The 23,386-nt window shown below is 39.6% G+C and overlaps 2 protein-coding genes across 4 annotated transcripts in view; one reads left to right on the top strand and one right to left on the bottom strand.

The window, feature by feature from the left end:
* LOC144956685 (uncharacterized) overlaps nucleotides 1–3,689 on the bottom strand; it is a 21,465-nt gene extending 17,776 nt beyond the window's left edge. Inside the window, exon 1 of one of the 3 annotated variants that reach the window (XM_078887340.1) lies at nucleotides 3,575–3,689. The gene's annotated coding sequence lies outside the window, so the exon portion shown is untranslated. Of the gene's footprint in view, nucleotides 1–3,025; nucleotides 3,130–3,574 lie in introns of those variants that run through there. The other 2 variants (XM_078887342.1, XM_078887343.1) reach the window with 2 other exon arrangements.
* Nucleotides 3,690–18,600: 14,911 nt separating this feature from the next.
* LOC144956386 (uncharacterized) lies at nucleotides 18,601–19,029 on the top strand. The gene has a single exon (XM_078886883.1). The coding sequence runs from the start codon at nucleotides 18,601–18,603 to the stop codon at nucleotides 19,027–19,029; it is 429 nt and encodes a 142-aa protein (XP_078743009.1).
* The last annotated feature ends 4,357 nt before the right edge of the window (nucleotides 19,030–23,386 follow it).

The following is a 23,386-nucleotide window of genomic DNA, read 5'->3' as shown; positions in this document are numbered from 1 at the left end:
ACAGGGATCAGTCCTCGCCCCGAGCCTCTTCAACATCTACACCAGCGACCTTCCTGAAACAAGATCCATGAAGTTTGGATATGCAGACGACATAGCCATTGCCTTTAAGTAAAAAAAACAACCAAGAAATACAGTCAGTACTTAGTCAAGATTAAGACACTCTACACCAATACTTCTGAACATGGTTCCTGAAGATGAACACTACAAAAACAGTGTCAACCATGTTCCACCTCAACAATGCAAAATCAAAGGACCAACTTAAAGTTACTACAAATGACACCATTCTACCCTATGATGCAAACCCAAAATACCTAGGGGTCACTCTGGATAGGTCACTGACCTATAAACACCATCTGGAGAACACTACAACGACGAAACAACATCATACGGAAACTCGCTGGTACATCCTGGGGAGCCCTGCAAAAGTCCTAAGAACATCACCACTAGCCCTATGCTATAGCGTCGCTGAATATGTACTGTGCCCCGGTTTGGACTCGCAGTGCCCATGTACATAAAGTGGACACTCTACTTAATGATACTATGAGAACCGTCTCGGGAGCCCTAAAATCCACACCAATAGCATGGCTACCAACCTTAAGCGGCATTACTCCCCCTCACCTCCGTAGAGAAGAAGCAACACAAAAACAACATGAGCGCCTTGACAACATCTCATACACAACGCCGCTCAAACAAGTCACAGAAATGGCACCGAAATCCTCACGCCTTAAATCAAGGAAACCTTTTTATGGCTCAAAATTAGAAGATTTCGATATCGCCGAGACCTGGAGAAAGGAATGGACTGACTGCCCACCAAAGGGTAGCGCAATAATCAACGACCCCTCTATCCAACCACTGCCGGGATTCCACGAGCTGACAAGAAAGCAGTGGGTACATGCAAACAGGATCAGATCCCGACACGGCAGGACAGCGACAAACCTGTACCGCTGGGGCTACCGAGATTCGCCCAAGTGCACAGCATGTGGTGGTGCCAAACAAGATATGGACCACTTGGTCCTGCACTGCCCGTCCACAGCCGTGCCAGGGGGCTATGATACCGTCCATCAAGGAGGACAAAAATACATGGACTGGAGTGAAACGGTTCACTTGGAGGTGTAACGATAAGAAACTACTACTACTACTACTACTACTACTACTACTACTACTACTACTACTACTACTACTACTACTACTACTACTACTACTATTATTATTATTATTATTATTATTATTATTATTATTATTATTATTATTATTATTATTATTATTATTATTTTGATAATGCATTTGCGCAAGCGATACGCGAGGTGTGTCCTGGGAGAGTCCTTTCCTAGTGCGGTACCCCTTTTGAATAGAAGTTTTCTCCAGTGGGACAGGACAAATTCGTCCTGGGACAGTTTTGTCATAGTGCGGAAGGAGCTAAAAGTACAAGAAATGATATTCACTTATTTTTCTGCTCCAACGAAAATATCTACCCCCCACTGGTCTAATTATTTGTAGCAGACGACAAATTTCTCAACACGGTAACGTGACACTGTAAAAACAACATAGGAAGTCCATGAATGCTTATTTACGGCATTTCCTTTAAACCGTGTAAACAACAAAATTTCGTTTTCATTCGACTCAACGGGTCAGATTGGCCGGTATTTTTTAGCGAACTAAAGTTCTGAAAAATCAAAACGTTTCTTAGAAAGTTGAAAGATGCTAGTTTTTGAAGCAGAGGTAGGTTTAAAAAAAAGATATTTCTCTTTTACGTGAATGCATGCTCTTTGGAATTGGACTTTCAACGAGGTTGGCACGCTAAAGGCGCGGCTCTCTACTACTACTACTACTACTACTACTACTACTACTACTACTACTACTACTACTACTACTACTACTACTACTACTACTACAATCAGCAGCTTGGTTCTAAACAAAGAAAATCGGTACTTTTTATTCTTCATGCTGACTAGAACTTCATCACATGTCATTTTATCAGAATGTATAAAAGTCAAAACATGATCAGATTTATAATGTTGGGAGTCCGCCATCGTTCCGATAGTTTAGAACCAGTTACTATGCGTCATTCGAAGGAAGTGACGTCACGACTGTTGAAACCTATTGAGCCCCAAAAAGTGAATCCAGAATAGGGAAGAAAATTTGTGACGTCATAGATTCTACTTTTTTGGTTCCTAAATACTTTGGAGTCTGTATGTAACTTGTGACCAGTCCTTCGAAGGACTAATAATGCAGATGTTTGGATTTAAAAAAATAAATTGAGCTTTATATAGCGCAATATCTACTAAATGTGCTCAAAGCGCTTTACAAGGGGTCCCTGGTCAACAGCAACATTTAACATGCAGGGCGGGACATGGCGCCTGTTAGGCGTTAGTACAATTTTTCGGACAAAGACAACGCTGTTAACGGCCAGGTAGTTATTTTACACCTGAGTACGGTGAGAGAATGTGAGTAGAGAGTCTTTTCCAAGGACTCAACTATTCGCCGAGCGAGGCTCGAACCCAGGACCTTCCGATCCGAAAGCGAGTGTCATACCACAAGACCACGTAGCCTCACGATAAAGGTGGCGTAACTATTTCTAGTAGAATGTATAAGCAGATTCTTTAGATTACAGGACGACAAGAGCTAGGATGGATGATCTTTATAGACGACCAGCATTATTTAGACTAGAAAATAAGATGCCATCACTCTGACACCAGAAGATGAATTAAACAAAGTATGTATTCAGTCCCTTGAAAGAGTGGTCTTACACTTCCAATGAAATAGGAACCAGATTTTTTTTAACATTGCACTTTTCTTCCCTATTAAAGTTATAGATAGAACGAAGATGACGTAACTCAAGCCTTTGTTATTGTTTTGTTTTTTTGCCACCCATGTTTATGAGTAATTCTCACAAAACTGTATTAACCAGACTATAAACGTTTAAGGTTACACATCGTTTTGTGTGTTGGTCCTTTATAATTCCGGATGGCAATGTTGTGAGCATCTTAGCCAAGCGCATACTATCTACAGAAGGAAATAAGCTTACATCTCTCCTTGTTTTTGTTTTTCAGACAGTCATTTTGATGGTGAGTTCTCACTAAATTTTATCATCAGACTAAAAATGTTCCAGGTTACAAATAGTTTTCTGTGTTAGTAGGATATATACCCGAACGGCGGATGTCGTGAGTGTTTTACGTAAACGCATAGAATCAACAAATTGGTCACAATTTGATGAGATCAGATTACGGCGAAAACTAAAGTAGAATCGAATAGATAATGACAGTCACATCTAGGAATATTGACAAAACGATGCTATAACTGGGGTATTTGAGAATATTGATCTTACAATTATTGAGAGGGAAAGAGGGGGTGGGTTAGGGTGGGTTGGAACTAAGCGACCCGACCCACCAAGGGCTGGAATCATACCCATTTACAGTGTAGCGTCCTGTATTTTAAGCAGCAATTGAAATGATAATAATAGTTTTATAATACAAGCGTAAGATAATAATATAATAGATAACACAATTTTCCATCTTTAATAATAGTATGTAACACAAGAGACAATTTGTAAACATTTGAAATTGGTTTTTCTTACTATATTCATAAAGTATTCTGGAAAACACTTTTAAAATAAAAAAAAATCCATACATAAATAGGAAAATGAGAGTGTCACAGTAAAGGTTGTTCACAATTATCTTATTCAATTTTATTTTATTAAGAACTGAATTCATCTCACTCCAGTTATATTTCGGTAGGCTTAGATAAACTTTACCTTCTAATATTAGATCGTCTTTCCTTTTATAGCCTTCCCTCGAATTAATTTCTAATTAGTGAATACTTTTCGTTCTACATTCTGTCACGTAGCCATTTATTATAAAAGCTGATAGGTCTAATATTCTACACTCACTTTCTCTCCACAATCTATGCCGGACGGCCAGTCGCTCTATTCCTATATATATACTGGAAGATTTTTATCTTTTGGGACTTTGTAGATATTATATCTACACCATTAAGACGCCGGAGCTTTTAACTTTGATTGTATAATCTTCAAGGATCAAACCCAAGCCCGCTGTCAAAGGACTACACAATAACTTCTTACCAATTGCCTGGAAGTGGAATTTTACGAGTCCAATCCTGTTATCAGAGGAATAGATCATCCAAGCCCATCAACTGCCTGGAAACGTAAACTTATGAACCTGACATATTATCATAAGTTACGTAAAATATTCATATCTCTATTTGTAACTGCCACGATCACTGTTTATCTCTTTTAATTAAATTTCATCATTATTTTTATTTCATTGTAAACAAATCGTTAATTGTTTTTCATTTATAGTAACTAGTAAATTCTGGGGCCTCATTCTACATATATCTTTATGCATAGTCGAGTAGCTCTTTACTCACTTGAGACCACGACAGAGAGCAAATTCAATTCTCAAGAGCTTAGAATTCTTTTTTTTTTTTGCTTGGCATGTGATGTCAGAAAATGTTCCAACTTTGTCGGGGAGAAGGTAGCGCTACTGTCAGAGTTATCCACCACTTCTGATCATGTTTTGATTTTTATACATTCTGATCACATGACATGTGAAAAAGTTCTAGCCAGCATGAAGAATAAAGAGTACATATTTTCTTTGTTTAGAACCAAGCTGCTGGTTGCTGGGCGGGCGTGACATCAGACTATTGAATCCTATTAGCTCGAACACTAAAATTGTTTGTGACGTTAAAGCGATTTTTTTTGCATCGGTTACAATACCATACTTTTTGATTTTTCTTCTTTATGGTAGATATATATTTAAAAAACCCCAAACAAACAACGGGTCGAGGGTGAGTAAACATTTGGATGGTTTACATAAAAATATTATACACCATGAATTCTATTGTGATTACGATCACTGAACTCGGCAGAAGCTTGACCAGGGGTTTATTTCCAAGTAATTTTACAGAGAGGCGAAGCACGGAATTCTTTTTTCATTGCATGCGGCGAATAGCAATACTATTAACAGATGGCACAAAACTAGGAACTCAAAGTAGAGAGGTCAAAATTAATATAATAATTATGTAATTCTAATCATGCATCTCTTGTATTTAAAAACTGCGGTTCCTTTGACAGCTTATACTGTACAAAACTTACATGGAATCTGTTTGGTGTTTAAGAAGTTTAGATTCAGTGACATTTCATATTAATACATTCAACCCCCCCCCCCCCCCGCCCACCCCCTGTGAACATAATTCAAGAATGGCGAACATGAAGCGTACTCGATGTGTGACCAGTTGGTTTTCGTGACCTGTCTTGTGCGACCTCTATGAGTTGTCTTGCTCAACAGTTGATCGGGGATTATGTCTTCGTGAAAGGCTTTTATCCTTGTCCTATCGAAGACGGGCTTAAAAATTCGGAGATCCCCTGATTTTTGACAGCAATGTCTTTGTCCGGAAAATGTATAAGCCCCGTACCGGCTGTTTGTGAAGTCCAATATATTATATATGCGTTGTCCACTGGGAAACAGATAAATTAACCAGTAGATTTTTGTCCAATCAAAACATGGAATTTGTAACACACCTTCACACGTGCTTGGACAAACATAGTTGGTTGTTTATAAACAGTGACGTGAATGAAATTGACATATCTCTGATCATTGTTCTTGTATTTATACCGCAAGATTGATGACTAGTTATCACACGATTTTCTCGATCAGATTATAAACTTTTAGTTTGAACATAATTTTCTGTGCTGGTTATATGGATCAAGCGGTAGAACAGTGGGAATTTTACTTAGATAAAACCTGTATAGTTTGCCACCCAATTACGGCCATTGTTTACAGTATGACGACTGTCCGAGAGGGGTGGTTATCTAAGGGTCTATTATTTAATGCATTGGATCTCTTAAAATAAAACTAATAGCAATGTCAGCCGGATATTCCGTACAAAAACACACACACAACTATAATATATAACCTTAAACGTTTATAGTCTGATTAATAGAATTTAGTGAGAACTACTCATAAAAAATGGCTGGCTAAAAACAATAACAAAGAGCTGAGTGACGGTCGCGTCTATGTAGGAGAGTGGCAAGTAGGAGTAGACAAATAGGAGTCAGAAAGTTTCCCCACAGACCAACAGTTATCTGTTGCCACATTTCCCACTGTTTTAGTCGGGTTAAAGTTCCTGACCACTCGACAGATAGTAAGATTTTTTTTAAGTTTAAAGAAATAGGTAGTAGGAGTAATGGTAGATTTTTGGCACGTTATATAGCGATAGGTCGATTCAGAAAGTAAGTATTAAGCTCCGTTAAAGCAGAAATACTTTAATATGAATCAACAAAATTGCCTCACACAATACCACGTTAACACATAATTAGCCAAAGAATATTAGTGCTTTTCAATTAATTAAAGTTAGGCTATGGGAAGACCGTCTAGTTAATTTCATCCCATATCGTAAACTATTCATTTTGTGTGTAGTGGGATTCTTATCTGGTTTGAGGTGACTGGTGGCAGCGTTAAGGTTTCTTCTGTCTGGTTAGCTCGCGGAGGAGCCTTTTTCATTTCAGTTGTCTCAGTGGATCGCTTATTACATTCAACTCTGGATCAACTTGGAACCAAATGGACATTTACTCGGTCCCCGCTGGATGCTTACTCGGTACCCTGATGGATGTTTGGTCGGTACACCGATCTGTGAAAATACCGGAGCAAATCTTTGACCAGTTGCAACATTTTTATATTCCTTATGAGTAGTGATGTCATGAGGGATTTCAATTAATACCCTCGACATCACCACTGATATAAATTGTGTTAGTCATGCCCCTTTATTTAATTAACGGAGTACATGAAGGTTAGTGGGATGGGGAAAGATAAGTAACAATGAGAGCATAATAATCAATACATATAAATATTGAATAGAACTATCGCCTATTGGCGATAGCACATTTGTAAATATGATTCGTGTAATGTAATTCATTCATTTGGAAGGCATATATATATATATATATATATATATATATATATATATATATATATATATATATATATATATATATATATATAATTTTAATATTTACCACAATGTTGGAGTCAGGACTGTGTGTTACATGAGTTTGGTTTGTTGTCTGTTGTTGTTTGTTGAAGTGGTTCCGGTTTGTAGTTGATTAATAAGTAATAATAATAATAATAGTAATAATAATAATAATAATAATAATAATAATAATAATAATAATAATAATAATAATAATAATAATAATGCTGAAAACTTATATAGCGCTATAACTCCGAGACACCAGACTCTAAGCGCTTAAATTACAAATTACTTTGGCTGACACATACTCATTCACACACACAAGCATACACACACACACACACACACACACACACACACACACACACACACAACTCACAATAGAAACCAGACAGACCTATCTTGCTTCTCATAACATCTACTAAAGACGAAATAGATATGTTTTAAGTGAACGTTTAAAAATAGACAAAGATTCTTTTTCACGAATGCTCTGTGGTAAGGCGTTCCAAACAGAGGGTCCGAAATGAGAAAAGGATCTCATTCCAGCATTTTTCCGTATTCGAGGGACAACTAGTTTGGTGGAATCACTGGCCGAATGTAAGGGGCGGGGTTTTGAATATATTTCAATTAGTTCCGAAATGTAGGAAGGGGCAGTACCTTCAAGACAACGATACACTGAAACACAAGCTTTGAATTTAATCCTTTTCTCAACAGGCAGCCAGTGCAGGTCATGAAGCAGAGGTCTGACAGAATCGCACCTACGCTTCATGAATACTAGTCTGCAGCACTGTTTTGGACAATCTGAAGACGTCTCAGATTATATTGCGAAACGCCAAACAACAGAGCATTGCAATCATCCAATTTCGATAGTACGAGGGACACAACCAGGTGTTTGGTCACATCCTCAGATATGAACCGTCTAATGGAAGCAATCTTTTTTAGTTTGAAAAAGAGAGATCTAACCAAATTATTAACCTGATGCTCCATCGACAGTCCAGAGTCTAAGAATGTGCCAAGGTCTTTCACTTTATCAACAATTCGAATGGAAGCATCCCCCAGCTTCAAATCTGTTTCACTTTTCCACTTCCTGTTCCCAACATACAGCACCCCTGTCTTATCATCATTTAGTTTCAGTCTGTTCTCATTCATCCATTTCTTAACACTTTGGATACAATTCTTACTATCGGCTGATACTTTTTGTAAATTTCTCGTATTGGAAACGCAGTACAATTGCGTATCATCAGCGTATTGCTGGTAAAACAGACCGAAACTTCTGATAATTTTAGACAGAGGTCCAACGTACAGAACAAAAGAACGGGTCCAAGTACTGAACCCTGGGGAACCCCACAATCAAGAATGATATCCTCAGATCTATATTCACCCACCGTAATAATCTGTTTACGATTAAGCAAATATGACTTAAACCAATCAAGCGCTGCACCAGACACGCCATACGTAATTTCAAGACGTTTGAGGAGAAGATTGTGATCAATATTATCAAAAGCAGACGATAGGTCAAGCAAATTCAGCAAAGAACATGAACCATTGTCTATAACAAAGAGGAGATCATTAACAACCCTAACAAGTGCGGTTTCCGTCGAATGATGTTGCCTATAAGCCGACTGAAATTTTTCTTCAAGACAATTATTTTTAAGATGAGACAGTGATTGTTTCATATCAAGCATTTCTAAGATTTTAGAAAGAAAAGGAAGATTAGAGACAGGGCGATAGTTTTTTTAAGTTCTCTTAATCTAGATCAGGTTTTTTCAAAAGGGGTTTTACATGAACAACTTTGTAAATGTCTGGTACAGCACCTGACTGCAGCGAATTATTAACAATACATGTAAATGGTATTAAAATTACATCAATACACTTTTTTAGAAGGGCAGTATTTATGGGGTCTAAATCACAACTTTTAGTTGGAGACGACATAATGCAGTCACGTAAGTCAGCTTCAGTGATCAGTGAAAAATCTGTTAACGAATCACCATGAAACTTTTCAAATGTTGTTTGGATCGATTCAGATGAGAGTTCTTTCCTGATGGTATCCGTTTTTTTTCTTTAAAATATTGACCAAAGCGAGTTGGTAGATCTGCACGATCGATTAAAGATGGGAGAGATGCTTGCGTCTGTTGTCCCAGCAGTTCCTTGGTCAAGGCAAAGAATTGTCTCGAACGCTCGACGTTTTTCAGGCTGTCTTCATAGAATTTCTTCTTGGCCCTGAAATTGACGGCTTTCGCATCATTTCAAGCCGCGAGGTACAATTTTTTGTCAACAGCATCTCTGGACTTGAGCCATTTTCTTTCTGCCCGCCTCCTGGCTAATACAGTCAATTTCATTTCGGTATTATACCAGGGTGCTTGACATCTCACCCTTACTTTTCTGGTTTTTAAGGGAGCATGCTTATCCACCGCACCAACAATCGACTCGTGGAGACCATATGCATCATGTTTATTTTCAACGTTATGGTCAAGGTCTTGTTTAAAAATGTTCATGTTTATATTCTTCAAATTCCGAGATGTTATCATCTTTTTTATTTCAAGCTTCACTGGGAATAAAACGCAAAACAAAATTAAATGATGGTTTGATATTAATTTATCAATATTCAAGACAGGTGAAGAGAGAGAATGTTCAATGTCTGTAATGACAAGATCTATAGTGTGGCCATGGTTGTTTGTAGGACCGCTTACGAGTTGAATAGAATAATTGTTTGAATCAATAAGCTCCCGGAATACTTTGGATTCATTTTTGTTTCCGAAATAATCAATGTTAAGGTATACCCATAAAAATATTATGCTTTTTGTTAATGGATTGAATAGACATAAATTCTCCGAACTCTGATAAAAATTCAATTGTTGGTATTTTGTTTTGTTGGCTTGGTGGTGGGCGGTAGATACAGTGAAACGACTTTTCAAAATTATTTGTATGAATGGCAAATCCAGCGTACGCAAAACTTCTAGAATCATCGTGGTGGAATGATATCTTATCAAGGAGAGACATGTAAATAATTGCAATTCCACCTCATTTCCTCCCAATGCGTGGAAATGATTTAATAGTAAAGTTTTTAAAGTACTTCCGGCGTTGTGGACACGTATTGTACATCTCATTTTTCGTGTTGAGTGTGGCTTCATGAGGGTGTTTGATTAAAGTATATTTCTCTTCCGGACATAAGCTACATTGTTTTGATGTTGGTATGTATCCTGTTGCTTTAGATAAAATTTTCCATGAAATGTTATGCTCTAGTTTGTTGTCTTTTAATTTCCAAATATGTTCGCTGAGTTTTGTGGATGTTTTTTTGTTAGTGTTTCTAAATGTTGAGGTGTGGATGTTGTATCTTGTTTTGAAATTATTTTCCGTTAGTCCTACATATTTTTCTTGCTTGTTTGTTTTAGTTTTGGTGACTGTGGCTTGGTAAATTAAACTTGATTCTAAACATTGTTTGTTTAGCGGGCAATGTTCCTTATTTCTGCAGTTGCATTTTCTGGTGGGTGGGTTATGCTCTTGTCGGTGGTTTATTAATACGGACTGACTATTTTCACCGTACGGTGAAAATAGTGTTTTAGGCTATTTACACCGTCCGGTGATAATATCCCGACAGACTATTTTCACCGTATGTATTAGCCAATCAGAAGCCAGGATACAAACTGTGACATTTGTGCCTCTGTATCCAGACCATTAGAATTCGACCCGAAATCATTTTCTTCCTGCGCGCAGACCAGTTAAACAAAAAAGAAAAAGTTTGCCGAGAACAAGGGAGGCCTCCCGAAAGCTCCTCGTTATAGCATTTCTTTCAATTTGTATTTTCACTTTGGACCTTTTGTCAGACGTTTATTTATTAAATTTGTCATCATATAGAAAAACCCTTGATAGATTTGTGAAAGTTAAAAATTTCCTAATTTGACCATTGTTTTGATTCTCGGCCGCCTTTTTGATTTGTGAGGTATTGAAAGGCAGTCAAAGCAGTCCTAGGGTTGTTTTTTTTTGTTTGTTTTTTTTCTATTAGGGATAGTTAGAGGTCGTTTCTTTTTCCTATTAGGGGTAGTTAAAGCTACTAGGTTGTATTTTTTCTTAGGAGCAAATATTTGGCATGATGAGCTTTCGGAAGGCCTCCCAAAGCTATAATAATACATGCGGGATGGTGGATTCAGAATTGGTTACAGTTACCGATGAAGCTTTCCAATTTCGTGGCGGCGAGATAGGGTCTCGACCCCGCTACCTTTCTTGTACAACAACAACACCTGGCCGGGGAGAGCGTGGCTCTACTGTATGAGTATGAGCTATTCACAACTCGAGAAATAGTGATTTCAATTTCTATGTCTATCTTGAGCCACTACCCTCGATTTCTTGAGGTCATGGGTTCAACACAGACAAACGCCGCGAAGTTTGTTAGCTACCAAGATACCATTATCGCCGTGCGGTGAAAATAGTGTGTCAGGCTATTTTCACTGTACGGTGAAAATCGTCCACCAAGATTTTTCCGTACGGTGAAAATAAGTCTCCCACACTATTATCACCAAGATATTACCGTACGGTGAAAATGGTCGCCCCCCCCCCCTATTATCACCGTACAGTGAATATAGCCTTCCACAACATTGTTACCGTACGGTGAAAATGGTGTGTCAGGCTATTTTCACCGTGCGATGAAAATCGTCCACCAAGATATTACCATATGATGAAAAAAGTCTCCTACACTATTATCACCGTACGGTGAAAATCGTTCACCAAGATATTACCGTACGGTGAAAAAAGTCTCCCACATTATTATCACTGTAGGATGAAAATAGTCCACAAAAATATTACGGGACGGTGAAAAGTCAACCACACTGTTATCACCGTACGGTGAAAATCGTCCACCAAGATATTACCGTACGGTGAAAATAGTCGCCCCCACTATTATCACCGTACAGTGAATATAGCCTTCCACACCATTGTTACCGTACGGTGAAAATAGTGTGTCAGTCTATTTTCACCGTACGATGAAAATCGTCTCCCACACTATTATCACCGTACGATGAATATCAGTATTATAATGAATATAGTCTCCCGCACTATCATCACCGTACACTGAATTAGCCTTCCACACCATTATTACCGTACGGTGAAATTGGTGTGTCAGGCTATTTTCACCGTGCGATGAAAATCGTCCACCAAGATATTACCGTACGGTGAAAAAAGTCTCCCACACTATTATTACCAAGATATTACCGTACGGTGAAAATAGTCGGCCCCACTATTATCACCGTACAGTGAATATAGCCTTCCACACCATTATTACCGTACGGTGAAAACAATGTGTCAGGCTATTTTCAACGTACGATGAAAATCGTCTCCCACACAATTATCACCGTACGATGAATATCACCATTATAATGAATATAGTCTCCCGCACTATCATCACCGTAAACTGAATATAGCCTTCCACACCATTATCACAGTACAGTGAATATAGTAGGCTTTTAACGAAATCGGGCCGATCGAGACGCCGAACGCGGAACCCGAACGGATCTAGCCTTGACCATGAACGAGATCTGGAGTTAAGGCTCTCAAGCGATATGCAGCATCGGATCTAAGGTCACGTGATAGAGAGCTGTTAAGCTGACAAGAAACGGAGAAGGAAAGAATGGAGACTACCTCAGACCTCCCCCTACCATGTGTTAGGTGAGGGGCAAGGTCAGTGTCATTCAATAGTAGTGCAAGTGGCGCTCTACCCTAGATACGGAGGAGGGGGGTTTGACCCAGAAACGACCGAGGTGTTGAGCGGGGAGACCATGATACGACATCAAAAAGAAAATACCGCTGGTACTTGGATGGTGGAAATGGTTGTGGGGTGGAGGGTGGGGGGGGGGGGGGAGTGACTATCAGCATGGGATGTATACATTAACATTAATAATGCAATAGATGACCAGGGATGTGTATTGTTTGTGTATTGTTTGTATATGTTTGTGTGTGTGTGTGTGTGTGTGTGCGCTTGTGTGTGAAAGGGATTACACAAAAACACCTTTCTCTGTAGCTTCCAAATGATTACGTATACGATACATTTGAAAACCACATTGTTTGAATCCGCTTGCAAAAAGGAGAACATAATTTATCTTTGTTTCACAAAAATAGGCTTAGAAATAATTTTTTTTTCTAGTAGATCGATTTTGAAAAAAAAGTATTGCTCATTTTTTAAAATTTAATGATAGTTTCTTTATTTTCCGGTCGATTTTCTTGATTTATATCTCATTTTTCAATTCTCAATGCGACGAGCACACTGATGTATCTCGTGTAATTCAAAAGCGTTTAAAACACTAATTGCGTTGTTTTAAAAAATAATATATATATGCTGAGAGTCCTGCCACACTAATTAATTCCTGAGCGTTGAGATCGTAACGCAACTATTACATACAAGACCTTGCAGTCGAGTCGGCAGGGCTTTTGGGTTATACAACCACTGTTTATCCATCGGTCAGCGGTACTGTTTGATGTATACAACACTCACCGCCTTTACGCAAAGCCGCCTGCCCATAAATCAAGAGATGATCTCCTAACTGTTCACAAGTGAACTGTCAAACGAGCAATCGAAGATTGGATAAGAATCTCAAGATCTCATATAATAAGGTAAGTTTTGGAGAAGTGATATCCCCCCACCCGTCATCGGACAGAACTTTCATTGCGTTATATCATATAAGCTCCGCCTCCTCTTTCTATTCCAGAGTGACGAGATTAGACGAGAGTACGCGAGAAAAAATTGATCACGATCGTTCGGTGTCCGTTCGGCGTGCAACTATAACTTGGTAGTGTGTCGAGCTATTATCACCGTACGGTAAAAATCATCCACCAAGATACTACTGTACGGTGATAAGTCTCCCACACTATTATCACCGTAGGCTGAAAATCGTCCACCAAATTATTACGGGACGGTGAAAAAAGTCTCCCACACTATTATCACGGTACGAAGAAAATCGTCCACATAGATATTGCTCGTGCGAAAGTCTCCCACACTATTATCACCGTACGAAGAAAATCGTCCACATAGATATTGCTCGTACGGTGAAAAAAGTCTCCCACACTATTATCACCGTACGAAGAAAATCGTCCACATAGATATTGCTCGTACGGTGAAAAAGTCTCCCACACTATTATCACCGTACGAAGAAAATCGTCCACATAGATATTGCTCGTACGGTGAAAAAGTCTCCCACACTATTATCACCGTACGAAGAAAATCGTCCACAAGGATATTGCTCGTACGGTGAAAAAGTCTCCCACACTATTATCACCGTACGGTGAAAATCGTCCACCAAGATATTACCGTACGGTGAAAAAGTCTCCCACACTGTTATCACCGTACGGTGAAAATCGTCCACCAAGATATTACCGTACGGTGAAAAAAGTCTCCCACACTATTATCACCGTACGCTGAAAATCGTCCACCAAGATATTACCGTACGGTGAAAAAGTCTACCACACTATCATCACCGTACGGTGAAAACCGTCCACCAAGATATTTCCGTACGGTGAAAATAGTATCGTACACACGGTCAGGCTATTATCACCGTACGTGAAAATATCCTGACAGACTATACGGTGAAAATAGCGGCTCCCTTATTAATATCTTTTTGTTGTGGCTTGAAATTATTTGTTCTATGTTGCGCATACACGAGTAGCTTATTTTTATGGTATTCCTGTTGATAATGTTATGTAGCTTGTGGTTTTTTGGAAAGTGTGTATCAATTAACTTAAGGAACTGCTGTCCAATGTTTGTGCTGACGTTTTTGTGGAAAGGTGGGTTGAACCAAGTAATATGTCGTTTTCTTGTTTTGCGTTCTTCACTTGTGTGTTGAGGTTTACATGAGAGGGGGGCGTCTGTGTATTCAAATGGTGTGTTGTATCCGCTTTTTGTGAGTGCTTCTTTGTAGGGGGTGGTGCGACGTTGAATATCTCTCTGTTTTCCGAAAGTGTGCTCACCCTTAGTGCTATGCTTTTTGGTATGTTTTCAATGACGGAACGGGGGTGGTTGCTGTTTTTATTAATGTAGCTAATGATGTTGTTTGGTTTTCTGAACGGTTGGAATGAATTGGATTTTATGTCGAATGCGATGTCGAGGAAGTCAACTGTTTTTTTGTTTGCTTCTATCGTGATTTTCAAATTGTTGTTTTGGAATATTTTGCAGATTTGTTTTTTTATGTTTTCGTTCGCTCTTGGGCGTTTGTTAGTTATAGCGAGTCCGTCATCTCTATAGAGGCCGATGTATGTGTGTGTATGTTGCAGTTGTGACAGGATGTAGAGTCCGACCAGTTCGCTTGTTTCAGCACCGTCGAACGAACCCATTGCCTGGAAGAGAAATATACTATAATCAAACACCCTCATGAAACCACAATCAACACGAAAATTGAGATGTACAATACGTGTCCACATCGCCGGAAGTACTTGTTAATCAACTACAAACCGGAACCACTTCAACAAACAACAACAGACAACAAACCAAACTCATGTAACACACAGTCCTGACAATGGCTAAAAGGCCTGAAACATCGATGTAGACTTACTCCAACACTGTGGTAAATATTAAAATAATAATTCGCTCCATTGCTACATGTCGAGCACTATCCGTACCATATTTGTATCAAACACGATTCAATATATATATATATATATATATATATATATATATATATATATATATATATATATATATATATATATATCATAGAATTAAACGAATGAGAATACGTAAGAAGCCTAAAAAGTGTCCACCAATGAAAGCATTCAGCGCCATTTTGTTGTTGGCTGAGAATGTAGTAATTACCATTCATTCGGTATCTATGTCAACATAACGACACAAGAAAAACAACAAACAATATCAAAATCCACAATAAAATGTTTCAGAACTGTTGCGTATATTTATGGCACAACGAAGCTGTCAAAAATGAAGTTAGAGAATGTGTGTAATCATGTATTATAATAACCTGTAATGTGTTTTCCAACCACCACATCATCTACTACTACAACCACCACCACAATATCATCACTAACACTACTACTACAACCACCAGCCCCACATCATTATCACTACCACTACTACTACACCACCAGCAGCACATCATCATCACTACCACTACTACAATCACCACAACCACATCGTCATCACTACCACTACTACTGCAACCACCACCACCATATCATCATCATTACCACTACTACCACAACCACCACCACCACTACTACTACTACTACCACCACCACATCACTACCTCAACTACTACAACCACCACCAAAATAGCAATACTACCACTACTACTACAACCACCACAACCACATCGTCATCAAGACCACTACTACTACAACCACCACCATATCATTACCATTACCACTACTACTACAACCACCACTACCACATATCATTACCATTACCACTACTACTACAACCACCACAACCACATCGTCATCACTACCACTACTACTGCAACCACCACTACCACCATATCATCACCATTACAACTACTACTACAACCACCACAACCACATCATCATCACTACCACTACTACTACAACCACCACCACATCATCATCACTATCACTACTACTACAACTACAACCACCACCACATTATCATCACTACCACTACTACTACTGCAACCACCACCACCATATCATCATCATTGAAATTTTTTTTTTTTAAATTGAGCTTTATATAGTGCAATATCTACTAAATGTGCTCAAAGCGCTTTACAAGGGGTCCCTGGTCAACATTTAACATATAGGACGGGACATGACGCCTGTTAGGCGATATTACAATTTTTCGGACAAAGACAACTCTGTTAACGGCCAGGTACTCATTTTACACCTGAGTACGGTGAGAGAATGTGAGTAAAGATCCTTTTCCAAGGACTCAACTATGCGCCGAGCGCGAGGCTCGAACCCAGGACCTTCCGATCCGGAAGCGAGTGTCATACTACTAGACCACATAGCCGCATCATTACCACTACTACTACAAACACCACCACCACATCATCATCACGACCACTACTACTACAACCACCACCACCACCATATCATTACCATTACCACTACTACTACAACCACCACCACATCTCATCACTACCACTACTACTACAACTATAATCATCACCACCACCACATCATCATCACTATTACTACTACAACTACAACCACCACCAACACCACATCACCTCACTAACACTCAGTACTACAATCACTACCATGAGGTTTTGGAGCTTTACTTCATTTGAAATAAGGAAACTTCGGAATTGTATTTGGCATTGTGTTTATATATCATAATATAATTCTAATCAGTTATCTATTTAGAACTAGATACTATACAATATGTATGCCAAATACCACCCCAATTCCCCTTTCTTGTGTGCGGGAATTCCTCTTTCGGCATTGAAATTGAGTGTGAGAGAGTCATCACTACACACATAAACAACAGAAACAATTTAAAAACAAGACTATGACACGCAACCACTCACACACGAGGCTATACTATTTATCCTTTTCTCTATATAGAATAGGACAAGACAAACAATAGCTTGACTCTCGCTACACTTCGCATTGATGTTTGTCGTCTCACGAGTTCAACTCTCGGTCGACCTGTCAATATTCCTTTTTGCCTCGGACGTAATCATTAATAGAATGTTGTGTGGTTTTGACCGTGAAGAAAACCTTGAGAAGTCACATTTATATCATTTTAGAGAGATCGTTTTGAATAATTTTGAGTTAAACGAGCGAGCAGCAACTTGTTTTCATGAACGGCCGATCAGCGCTTGTTTACTATAGTAACGCGATTCCAGCTAACAGCAAAATGGCGGATATTTTTCTCATCGAGGCCGCTGGTTGGTTAGCCAATAAGAGCACCGTACGGTTTCCATTGGGTAAATTCCTTGATATATATACATTTAATATACATATATATATATATATATATATATATATATTATATATATATATATATATATATATATATATATATAATATATATATATATATATATATATATATACAAATAATATATATATATATATATATATATATATATATATATATATATATATATATATATATAAAGAGGGTGAATGAAATATTATGTTATAATAACATGAATTACTGTTGATAACACGAGTTATCGATTTTTATTATTTTATGTCGTGTCTACTTACGGCCAGGCGAAACACAATATTAATTATTACTCACTACACATACTAGTTTTAACTGGCATTAATTAATAATAACCCAATGTAAGTCCACCACTATAAGACGGATATATTTATTCCATACCCCTGTTCACACAATGTTTCCCGCTAAGTAGAATTTCGAGTTCCCACAAGAGGATGTGGGTGATAGGAATGATGAAATGGAAGAGAGACCTAGATAGCTGGGGTCTTTTGTTTATATTGTAGGGAGCGAAAAAGACGAATGGAGCTTTGGACGAAGCGAGCGAAGTCTTCCGCTCTCTCACGAATCATGAACTGATAACAACAACAAGCTAAGACTTCTGATCAAACTTTTCCCTTTTATTATCATTCAAGTTTCATTAAATTACTATCGTTTGTATTTAATCATTTTGTTATTAAGTTATTTCGAGATCCTATACTGGTGACCCCGACGCTGAACATGGCAGAACATAAAAACGAACTTTCTGACCTTTTGCAACAACTCCTTGTCCTCCAATCCTCCCAACAAAGTCAACAAAGCACGGTTGGGGCAGTCTCACTAAAACTGCCAGAATTCTGGACAAAGTCACCAGACGTTTGGTTTGCAAGAATTGAAGCACAATTTAACACTCGCGGTATCACAGAAGACCAAACAAAATACGACTATGTTGTTAGCACTCTAGATGTAAACACTGCAGAAGAAATGCAGGCAGTACTCACAAACCCTCCACATGAAAATAAATATGAGACGCTTAAAAAATCACTTATCAAGACATTCGGCAAGTCTCAAGCCCAAAAGGATTTCGAACTGCTTAATCTCAACGGAATGGGTGACAAACGGCCAACAGCGCTGCTGAGGAAAATCAACTCATTGAATGATGACCCCTAAACATTGAAACGAGCACTTTTCCTGTCAAACCTCCCTCCTGACATCCAATGCATTTTAGCTAGTCAGAATATCGTTGACGTAGAACTTCTAGCTGAGGCTGCTGACAGGATTTGGGAGACGAAAGCAACCGCAAGACTTGCTGATGGCACTATGGATCTACGAAACACAAACAATGTAGCTTCGTCGACAAGACAAGAATCCAGTGGCGGTTTCACACCTATTGAAAACAATGGACAAACCCACATCGACGCCGCGAGTTTCAAACCCAATCGGGCACAACAGTCACGTGGCAACAGATCATTTGGTCAACAGAGACGGTTTGTGTGTTTTTACCACACTAAGTTTGGATTCAAAGCTCAACGGTGTCAGCCAGGGTGTAGTTTTACTCCTTTGGGAAACGACAAGGCCAGCAGTTAGAAGTGGCGACTGCTGGCACACCAGACACAGCCACGAACACCTTTTCAATCAAGGACAGACGATCAGGAATACATTTCCTAATAGATACCGGAGCGGACGTTTCAGTTTTTCCAGCATCTGTCCACGAGAGAAAATGCAACTCCCCCTCCTCACCCTTATTAGCAGCTAACGGTACCTCTATCCGTTCATGGGGAAAACGAACGTTCACGCTCCACTTTGGACAAAAAAAAACTTCTTACACATGAGTTCGTTCTGGCAGACGTCACGAGACCTATACTCGGAGCAGATTTTTTAAATTCAACATGAACTCCTCATTGACTTAAACCGCCTTATGTCACTCGGCAGTGTTTTAGCCTCGCTTCAGCCAACTAGAACCTCCCACTCGGTTTCGGGACTTTCCTTCGCAGAGAAAACCTCATACTCATGCATGTTGTCAGAATTTCCACAATTGCTTACTCCAAGATTCAGTTCACCTGTCAACAAGCATGGTGTGGAGCTGCATATAGTTACAGACGGACCGCCAGTTCACGCCAGAGTTCGTCGTCTTACCGAGGATAAACTGACAGCAGCTCGACAAGAATTTCTGGCTATGGAAGAAATGGGGATCATTCGACGCTCTAACTCTCCATGGTCTTCACCTCTTCATGTTGTTCCGAAAGCTGACGGGCAACTCCGACCTTGCGGTGACTATCGCCACCTCAACACACAAACAAAAGATGACAGATATCCTTTACCGCACATTCAGGACTTCAATAGACGACTTGCAGGGTGCAAAGTTTTCTCTAAAGTCGATCTTGTTAGGAGTTATCACCAAATACCCGTCGCAACTACATCCATTCCAAAAACCGCAATAACTACTCCATTTGGCCTCTGGGAGTTTGTACGTATGCCATTCGGCCTTAAGAATGCTGCCCAGACATTCCAGAGGCTTATGGATGGAATCCTGAGAAACGCTCCTTTTGCATTCGGCTACATCGATGATATTCTAATAGCCAGCCACTCCCATGAAGAACACCGTGAACACCTTCACCAGCTGTTTCAGCTTCTTTCTGACAACGGGTTGGTTATCAACAAAGGCAAGTGTGTATTTGGGGCTAGCGAACTTGACTTTCTTGGCCACCGTATCACATCGCAAGGTATTCTTCCACATCCTGACCGAGTTTCCGCATTAGTCAACAGTGAACCACCAACTGACCGCACCGGGCTCCAACGATTTCTCGGCATGATCAATTACTATCATCGGTTCATGCCACACATCGCTGACACACTTGCTCCACTGCATGCTCAGGCAAGCGGCAAAGGCCAACGCATCGAATGGTCCACAGACTGTCAAAAGGCTTTTGAACAAGCCAAAAACTCTCTCAAAAACATCGTCCTCCTCCATCATCCTCGTCAAAATGTGCCAACGAGCCTCACTGTCGATGCTTCAAACGTAGCTGTTGGTGCGCAAATAGAGCAACTACAGGATGGTAAATCGTGGATTCCCCTTGCTTTCTACTCACGGAAATTGTCTGAAACAGAGAAGAAATACAGTGCGTTTGATCGAGAACTCCTCGCCGCCTATTCCGCAATCAAACACTTCAGACATTATCTGGAAGGCCAGTCGTTTACAATTTACACTGACCACCAACCATTAAAAACAGCGATCAGAAGTCAAACGGATAGATCGCCGCGGCAGACGAGACACCTCTCCTACATAGCCGAATTTACTACAGATATACAACATCTCCGAGGAAAGTTCAATGTCGTCGCTGATGCCCTCTCCCGTTTAACAATCAATGCATCATCCAAGGGAGATCACAACCTATCCCCGGGAGATTTTGCACGTTTATCTAAAGATCAACGTGATTCAGGAGAGATGGAGAGCTACATGTCGAAAACAACAGGTTTAAATCTCCAATATGTCGACTTCGACACCCATGTCATCCTCTGTGACACGTCAACTGGAAGACTAAGGCCCATTCTACCCAAATCGTGGACACATCTGATTTTCGACCAATTGCACGGCCTATCATACTCTGGCCCAAGACCCACACAAAAACTCATTTGTCAGCGTTTTGTTTGGGAGAGTATGAAACGAGATATTCGTCGCTGGTGTAAAGAGTGCCATGCCTGCCAAGCATCAAAGATCAGTCGACATACCAAATCACCGTTATCAATTCGCTTACCACAACCAGACACACGATTTTCTAGCCTACACGTTGATCTTGTTGGCCCTTTACCAACAAGTCAAGGCATGTCATACATTTTCACCATAATAGACCGTTTTACTCGTTGGCCCGAAGCAATTCCACTACCAGATGCACATGCTACAACATGCGCACAAGCTGTTCTACAACATTGGATATCGCGGTTTGGTGTGCCAACAGACATTACCTCTGACCGAGGTAGACAATTCACCTCGACGCTTTGGTCAGAATTTGGGAAGTTGCTTGGCATCAAGACCAACAACACGACGGCATACCACCCACAAGCAAACGGGATGGTCGAGCGCTTTCACAGACAACTCAAAGTGCATTGAAGGCGAGAACAACTTCTCCAAATTGGTACTCAGAACTCCCATTGGTTCTTGTTGGAATTCGTTCTTCTTGGAGACTTGAGGCCGATTGCTCACCTGCCGAAATGGTTTACGGTTCAACACTATGTCTTCCAGGAGAAATACTGCAACCCAAAAACACTCCGCATATAGAGCCTAGTTCAGATTTCGTGAAGCAACTCAAATTAACCATGCAATCACTGGCTTCAACTCCGCCCAACTTTCATGGGAATCAGCCTGTTTACATGCCTACCAATCTAACTTCTACCGGTTACGTTTACGTTCGCATTGACTCTCACCGTTCCCCTTTACAACGGCACTATGACGGCCCTTATCGAATTTTAGAGACAAATGACAAATATTTTGTATTAGACATTAAAGGAAAAAAAGAGAAGGTAACTGTAGATCGCCTGAAAGCAGCACACATCGCTCCAACAACAATACAGCAAACAAGGAAGCCCCAATTAGGACCAGGTTCAGATACAAAACCTGCTACATTGGAAGAGGCGGTATCGGACAAAACACGCCCAAATAGAGACGTTACAATTACCACCAGGTCCGGTAGACAGTCAAGGCTCCCTCCTCGATATCAAGACTAGCGCTGTAAACTATGTGGTATACAGCTGGGAGAGGGGTAATGTAGGGAGCGAAAAAGACGAATGGAGCTTTGGACGAAGCGAGCGAAGTCTTCCGCTCTCTCACGAATCATGAACTGATAACAACAACAAGCTAAGACTTCTAATCAAACTTTTCCCTTTTATTATCATTCAAGTTTCATTAAATTACTATCGTTTGTATTTAATCATTTTGTTATTAAGTTATTTCGAGATCCTATAATATAGAATTATCACTGGAATTAGTGAATGACAGGAACCAATGATGTTCCAGGATTCGTCAGTTCCAGGATTTAACTGGTGATTTTCTCGAGACCAATCATATTCTGCGTACGTCATCGCGGTTGGCATCTGGTAATCTTGTGTAATCCTAATTGGATTCAATAGTCTGATGTCACGTCGCCTAGCAACGGCGGCTATCGTGATTCTAAACAAAGGAAATCGGTACTTTTTATTCTTCATGCTGGCTAGAACTTTTCATATGTCTTGTGATAAGAATGTGTAAAGTCAAAACATGATCAGATTTATATTTTTTCCCCTCTGGATACGCTTTTATGCTCGCCGGAGAAATATTTCATAGTAGCTAGGGGAATTAGGGACACAAAACCCCCGAATTGTGCAAATTAGTGATGAAAGCATGATTTTTTAATGAAAAAAAGTTCGTGCTCAAAGGTTTAAATTGTGATATAGAACCACTTTCTCATTACTCCAAGAGCTGAGATATTAGCAATTTAAATCGTGTAAAAATCAACGGTGGTGATGAAACTTGCCGCCTTCACAACGACATTTT

Source organism: Berghia stephanieae, chromosome 11 (genome assembly GCF_034508935.2).
Source record: "Berghia stephanieae isolate SIO BIC M18660-M18661 chromosome 11, UCSD_Bste_1.3, whole genome shotgun sequence".
Lineage (NCBI taxonomy): Eukaryota > Metazoa > Mollusca > Gastropoda > Nudibranchia > Aeolidiidae > Berghia > Berghia stephanieae.
This window is presented reverse-complemented; position numbering and strand designations above follow the sequence as displayed.

Coding starts and splice junctions, on each gene's coding strand:
- LOC144956386 (XM_078886883.1), top strand. CDS start 18,601: ATGGCAGAACATAAAAACGAACTTTCTGACCTTTTGCAACAACTCCTT.